The sequence below is a fragment of the Artemia sp. Qi Xiang Cuo genome, chromosome 14, assembly GCF_049724085.1.
Source record: "Artemia sp. Qi Xiang Cuo chromosome 14, ASM4972408v1, whole genome shotgun sequence".
NCBI classification, from domain to species: Eukaryota; Metazoa; Arthropoda; class Branchiopoda; order Anostraca; family Artemiidae; genus Artemia; species Artemia sp. Qi Xiang Cuo.
Window position 1 is genome coordinate 60441797 of NC_142807.1, and position 7609 is coordinate 60449405.

At 39.7% G+C, this 7609-nt stretch overlaps 2 protein-coding genes across 2 annotated transcripts; both read left to right on the plus strand.

Moving 5' to 3' along the window:
• The first annotated feature begins 1041 nt into the window (after nt 1–1041).
• LOC148944711 (arginase-1-like) lies at nt 1042–2317 on the plus strand. The gene has a single exon (XM_089100219.1). It carries the CDS (start codon nt 1053–1055, stop codon nt 2040–2042), a length of 990 nt encoding a protein of 329 aa, XP_088956345.1. The 5' UTR covers nt 1042–1052; the 3' UTR covers nt 2043–2317.
• Nucleotides 2318–3701: 1384 nt separating this feature from the next.
• Nucleotides 3702–6554, plus strand: LOC148944712 (protein CFDP2-like). Its single transcript, XM_089100003.1, has 2 exons — nt 3702–3716; nt 5931–6554. Exons 1-2 carry the CDS (start codon nt 3702–3704, stop codon nt 6552–6554), a joined length of 639 nt encoding a protein of 212 aa, XP_088956129.1.
• The last annotated feature ends 1055 nt before the right edge of the window (nt 6555–7609 follow it).

Sequence of the window (7609 nt, forward strand, 5' to 3'; positions counted from 1 at the left end):
TAATACAAAAGACTCCGAATTGGTGCAGACCCTTGATTGGCCATAGCAAATCTCCACTCTTGTGTTGCCAGGTTGGTCTATTTCCCGCCAATTGGGCTATAAAATTTTCCCCTTTGCGGGACAAGTGACTAAAAACCCGCGAGGTGGGTTTTTTGGGCTATAATATTTCAAATCTCGCTACTTTTGGTATAGAAATTTAATTCACTGGACCCCCCTCCCCCCAAAAAAATCATGTTGTTATATCTATTTGGTCATTTAGCTTCTATTGAGTCTTGGATCACAATATAATTATAATGTGTCTTGGACTGTGGTTACCCCTTTCTAAGTTTTGGATACCCCACCCCAAATCTTCCGATTTGGTGCAGACCCTTGATTAGCCCTAGAAAATCTCCCCTCCTGTGTTGCTAGGTTGAGTTATTTCCCGCCAATTGGGCTATAAAATTTTCACCTTCGAGGGACAAGTGACTAAAAATCTGGGAGGTGGGTTTTTTGGGGTATAATGTTTCAAATCTCGCTACTTTTGGGATAGAAATTTAATTCACTAGACCCCCCCCCAAATAAATCATGTTTGTTATATCTATTTGGTCATTTAGCTTCTATTGAGTCTTGGATCACAATATAATTATAATATGTCTTGGATTGTGGTTATCCCTTTCTAAGTTTTGGATACCCCAACCCAAATCTTCATCATCATTCCTTGGAAATAAAAGTATATAGGCAGTATACCGTCCCCAATAAAGATAATATATACGCATAATACCCTAACACCTTTTTTCTGAGCACATACCAGGCTTCTACCATGTATTATTGTCATCATGCAGTGGCCCTCGTATCTAATGATAATCTTTTAGAAGAAATGACGTCACTTCCATTTAAAAAAAAATAAGATGGTAGAAGGTCTGACGTCACTTTCTTTTAAAAGCATTTCAGATGGTAGAACGTATGACGTCACTCTTATAATATAAGGCTTGATTATGACTAATAATGCATAGTTTGAGTTTACCAAGCAAAGAGAATAAAAGATAAAAAATATAAATTTGCTGTGCTAAAGGATGAATTTATGTAAAACAGTAATATCAGTCTCAAAATCACCTTACTTGGGCCTCATTCTTACGAAATCTATTCATATTGGTGTTGTTGGTGCTGCATTTGAAAAAGGACAGTCTAAAAAGGGAACATCATTTGGTCCAAAAGCAATTCGAGAATCGTCAGTGTTAAAGAACTTGAAGGATTTGGGACATCAAATTGAGGATTTTGGAGACCTTACTGAAAGTAATGTACAAATTGACAAAGTTCACCATCCTAAAATTAAAAATTGGCATGAAGTAGCATCGTATAACAAGACCGTAAGTGGAAAAGTGTTTCAGATATGCCAAAGTAATCGAAAAGTGTTGACTCTGGGTGGAGACCATAGTATAGGTGCTGGAACAGTTCATGGTCACTTGACAGCCTATCCAGATTCATGTGTTATATGGGTCGATGCCCATGCTGATATAAATACCGTGAAAAGTACACCCAGCGGAAATTTACATGGAATGCCATTATCCTTTGTGTTGAAGGAACTGCAAGACCAGCCCTCGTCTCCTGAATGGGCCTGGGTAAAAAACAGGCTGTCTGCTAAAAATTTGGCTTTTATCGGGCTGCGTGATGTTGATCCCGAAGAAAGGAGGATAATTCATCAATTGGGGATATGTTCCTTGAGCATGGAAGAAGTTGATTTGATGGGCATAAAAGAAGCAGTACGGTTTGCTCTTAGTATGATAGATCCTCTACATAGAAGACCTCTTCATGTATCGTTTGATGTTGATGCCTTAGATCCGATTGAAACTCCAAGCACAGGAACAACAGTTCGCGGTGGACTTACATTACGAGAAGGTATGACACTGCTTGAAACGGTGAATACGACTGGAAGATTATCAGCTCTTGATATTGTTGAAGTAAATCCTGCTATTGGAAACAGTGAACAAGTTGGACAAACCGTCGAGGCAGCTAGGAGACTGGTACTAGCCGCTTTTGGGAAGAACCGTCGAGGAAATTCTTAGGAGTTAGGATTTCCAATAGCACAAATTAATCAAACTGATCATGAATATTGTTTTTTAAAATGTTAACATTGTTGTGTCGCCCCTCTGTACGATAATGGGGGAAATTCCGAATTCTTATAGTATAGCAATTGAAAAAAGTTCGAAAATAAAGTTTGACTTCTTTCAAGGTCATAAATGGGGTGTTAACATGTTTGACTTTATTTTCTGGAGATTTTTATCAAGATTCTTCTAGATGCAAGCCGAAAGAATTGGTATTATGATAATACTAAAGGATTGAGCCAAGACATATATTTATACATCACTTTGCAATTATTGATTTATTGTTCCCTTACTTAACAATTGGGTTTATTTATTGAAACCAATCCGTTCATTGTTTCTCACTTCTTGGTTTTTCTTTTCTATGTTTTTACGTTCTATTGATGATCATGTAGGATTTATTTATACGAGAAACGTTTTATTTCGGTTTATGAAATATTTAACTATTTATATTGTTTTTGTAACAATCATGAAGCAAATTGAAGAATTTTTTTATTTCTAACTGTATAACGAATCAATGAGTGCAAAGAAAAGAAAAGATGAACTTAATCTAAACACATTTGTTGGATCAATTTAATTTGTGATTGGTTGTTTTATTTTTGCACGTTGTTTGTTGAATTTCCACTGAGATGAGTCTTTTTGGGATTGGTTGTAAGAGCGCAGCAATGTCGCAGTGTTGTCGAGCTTTTAATCTCTTGTAAATTTGGGAAGGGTTGCTTTTTTAACGCCTCAAATAGTCAATGCCCCTATTTTCAAAATAGATGGGGGCATTGATTATTTGAGGTGTTAAGAGGGCAGTTTTTCTCAGGTTTGCGGGGGATTGAAGGCTTTACAGCGTTGTGACATTGCTGCGCTCTTCTAATCGGTTCCAAAGAGATTCATCTCAGTAAAAATTCAACAGAGTTGACGACAAGGTTCTGTATCTGAAGAGGTTAATTTTTCTTTGCCTTTTCTTTATAATGTGTCTTTTCTGTGAGTTGGATGCTTTTTTCTTTTGTTTGTTACTGATTTTGTTGTTGAATGCTGATTTCGAAGCTATTTCCACTCGTGATGTTGAGATTTAAAAATACTAAAAGTTTCTATCTTCCCTTTTTAATTTGTTTTTAACCCACAACAGAAGTGTCACTAGCCAAAATGTGTGTGTTTTTTTTTTTTTTTTTTTTTTTTTTTTTTTGGGGGGGGAGTGTATTATGCTTCGTGCCACTATTTTACAAACTCCATTATTCTTTTACAGACTACCTGTAAACATTGGGGGAGGGCGGTTTCCCCCTCCATCTTAAGTGACTCCCATGCCCGTAATATGAACGAGACAGTTAAGAGTTGCACAAAGAAAATTGAAATAAACAAATATTCCCCCTGATAATGCTAGGAAAAACCCCCATTAAAACAATTCAACTAGAGGAGGATAAGGACTTGAATGAAAATAATAAGCCTCTTAATTTTTAGTCTCATTTTTTGCAAGACTTCAAAATTCCAGCAACGCCAAACTTACCAACAATCCTTCATTTTCTGTACCACTTAGGAAAGAAGAATGAACACCTGCGACAGTGAAAATACAACACTTCTGCTTCGCATTTTTACCACAGGCTTAGTTTTCATTTAGTTTTTCTTATTAATTTTTAAATGATTAGAAAGATGGTAAGTTATAAGATAATATACCAAATTTTTGGGGATTCACCAGTTCCTGTCTCTGTTTTATATTTTTTGAAACCAAACCACAATAATTCGATATTTCCTGTGTCTTTCCTTGGTGCGACTTTTGCAATATATGCTTTGCTTGCTGTCGGAGGAAATCTGTCTTGAATAAAATTTTGAAGTATGTTTGTGAGTGTATTCGAGCATCCCTTATACGCTTAATATTAAGTTCCCTGGGTGCAATCCATAAAAGATAATAACAAATATTTATCCAGCTACTTCTCAACTGAATCGCCATTGGCAACTAGGCGAATAACAATATTAATCACGTATATTCCACTGTAAACATAGCTTATTGACAAACTGCTGAAAGTGTGGCCCATTTCACAGTTACTTCTTCTTTTTGTTCTCTATAAATGATTTCAAATATTTTTTTTATTTTTTAAAAGATTGAATTTTGTTTATATATGATGTCACTTATCCTCATTATTCCTGCGTTTCTCGGGGTTAGTAGATGTAGCTTATCCGACGACTAATCCACGCTGTATCATGTAGCAATCCTACTAACCTCTGACGTCATTTACGCCTCATGAAACGCCAAAGATAAGTAATTGGGCTTGTCAGATAAGCAATCTTGGAATGCTCGAACCACTGTATATAAATACTATAACAGTAAGATCACAGCTTAGTGAATTTTGGCTACTACATCCTCAGCGCGTACAAACAGTTCCTCCCATTTAATCTGCCATCAGCGGTCAAATGTATATTACCCTGGAACGCGTATTTTCGCAGAAACTTTCTCAAAATCCCTTTGAAACCAACTCAAGTTCGAAACCTACTTGTAATTCCTAAAAACATCTAAAAATAACATTATACTACTAATTACCGATTTTTATATATGTATTGGAAAAAATTAATTTAAAATTAGATTCTTTAAAATTTAGTGGTACAAAAGTGAAGCCAAGTTTCGCGTTCAAGAGAAACCTGACTTGTCTACCCGTGAAAAAATCGAATGTCACTTATGTTTATACTTGTTTAAATGTTCTCCGGAGCACTTGCATCTCGGTTCGGCTTTGTATAAAGGTTGAGATAGTGAATGATCATACTGTATTGTATTTACATACAGTGGCTCGATCGCACTATGTATAGAACATTTGTATAATGTCCTTGGTTACTTTAACATTCCACTGAAGGAGATTGTGTAACTGATTTACATTTTCCGTTAATAATTATGTCCTACTGTTTCGTGATTTAGTTCTGATCACCTTCTCAGTAGGAGCCCTCTCCAAGCCACTCAGCACGTCCCCAGGTGGCAGATAGGGGAATGCCCTACAGATATGAGGGTACCTCCATTGAGTAGGAGGTGCGGACCAAGGGGGGACCCAATCCCTGGGGGTCCTTAATTGAAACTGGGCACCCTCACCCAGGGGCCGTAAATACAGGTGGAGGAGGAAGAAGGCCTCTTGGATGTACATTCAGCAGGGCCCACCAGCATGTGGACACGTTCTGTGAACTACAAACCTTCTCCCATCATTGGGTTAAATTGTATGGTGAAGCAGAAAAACATTGTGGGAGGATCCTCTAAAGGAGGACAACTGTGAAAAGGTGGAGGATCCAGATTTACGGACAAGGGCCTCTGCAAGGTGGTGGAGAGGAGTGGCTTGCCGCCACCACCCATTTAGTCACCATTGGGGTAGGTCCGGGGGGGTTCCGGCCCCACGGTCAGGGATTGGCGTCCCTGCCCCTAGCCGAGCCGAAGAAACCGGTTGGGCATTGGCCTAGCAAGTCACTCCTGTTGAAAAAGGATATGCTAAAGAAGCGTCAATGACAAGCCTTGGATGACATCCCAATATGATGACGACCCATGCATGCTCCTCGACCAGATTTCTGAACGCGAATAAACCAGTACGAATCGGATTTTGGAACGTAAGGACCTTGTCGGCCCTTTCAAAAACTGAACAAGTTCTACAGGAGTACAAAAACTTTCGGCTAGATATCCTCACAGTGGCCGAAGCACGATGGAAAGGCTGTGGAGAAAAGAAACTCAAAACAGTAAACAGCAACATGACTTATACAGTTCTGTACAGCGGAAAAATGGACAGACATGCAGCCGGAGTCGCAGCTATATTGAACCCAAATGCAGCAAAGTCTCTCTGCTCGTGGAAACCGATTAACGAGAGAATCCTGTATACACGATTTGCATCTAAACCTGCATAGCTGTCGCTAGTCATATGCTATGCACCAACAAATGATGCCGATGAAACCTCAAAAGACGGTTTTTATGAAACCCTCCAGTCTGTGCTAGACTCCATCCCTCTCCATGACGTCGCTTGCTTGGCAGGCGACCTAAATGCGAAAGTTGGTCAGGATAGATCATACTGCCCAGAGGTGTTGGGACATCACGGGCTTGGAACTATCAACGAAAATGGTGCAAGACTAGTCAGCTTTGCCATGTCAAATGACCTGTTGATAGGAGGTACATTATTCGAGCACAAAGATATACATAAGTATACATGGACATCCCCAGACAAAACTGTCAAAAACCAGATTGACCACTTTCTAATCCGACGACGGTGGAGAACTAGTCGGAAAGACGTGAGGAGTTACAGAAGTGCGGACGTTGGGTCGGATCATGAACTTCTTGTAGCGACACTCAAGTTGAAACTCCGCTCCAACAGATCCCGACAACCAACAAAACTACCAAGCAATTTTGATGTGGAGAAGCTCAGAGACAAGAATGTTAGGAGACAATTTAACATCAAACTCTCGAACAGATTCGAGGCACTTGTTGATATACCACAAGATGTGGAAGAAGCTTGGACGACTATACAACAGAACTAAGCAGAAACTGCTGAAGAAGTTCTTGGCTTTAAAAAGTCAATAAAGGAACAGTGGATATCCCAGAAGACATGGGACTTGATCGAAGACCGCAAGAAAATAAAACAGAGTAGGCTCAGTAATGATCTCTCTGCTGATGTCATGAAAGACAAAGCTTATAAATAAGCGGACAGAGAAGTAAAGAAAAGTGCTAGGTCATACAAATGAAAGCACCACAATGAGAAAGCAAGAATGGCAGAAGAAGAAGCCCGACGTGGTGACACGAGAGCTGTGTACTGCCTAACTAAAGAAATCATTGGGAAGACCAACGTACAAGAAGGACCAGTAAAAGGGGAAAACGGAAGACTGCTAACCGATCCAGATGACCAAAAAAATAGATGGGCGGATTACTTCGAAAACCTTCTCAATCGCCCGTCCCCTTCTGTTCCACCAGATATTCCGGACAGCCCATTTTTGGATCTTCTCATTAATGAAAACGAGCCACCGGCGGACGAGATCCTTTCAGCCTCGAAAAAGCTGAAGAATGGAAAATCTCCGGGTAGTGACCGTATATCTGGAGAAATGGTCAAGCCATCGATCCGCAGGTCCCTTTCAGTGTGGCTAGTCTTCTTTTCCCTCCTCTGGCAAAAAGAAAAAGTCCCAAAGGACTGGAGAGCAGGAACCATTATTAAACTGTTCAAAAAAGGAGACGCGACAGTCTGTGGCAATTACAGAGGCATCAACCTCCTCTCGATACCCGGAAAACTCTTCTGCATAATCATCCTGACAAGACTTCAAGCTGCCTTAGACCCGCATTTACGCGAGGAGCAACATGGTTTCCGACCAAAAAGATCTTGCGCCGATCTGATATTCACACTGCGGACCATGCTTGAAGAATCAAATGAATGGAGACAACGTCTATATCTATTTTTCGTCGATTTTGAAAAAGCGTTCGACTCAATAGACCACCCAATAGTATGGAGAATCCTGATCTTCTACGGTATTCCTGAAAAGCTGGTTTGCCTTATCATAGCAATGTACGAAGACACGGAATCCTGCGTGAGACCCTACAAAGGAAA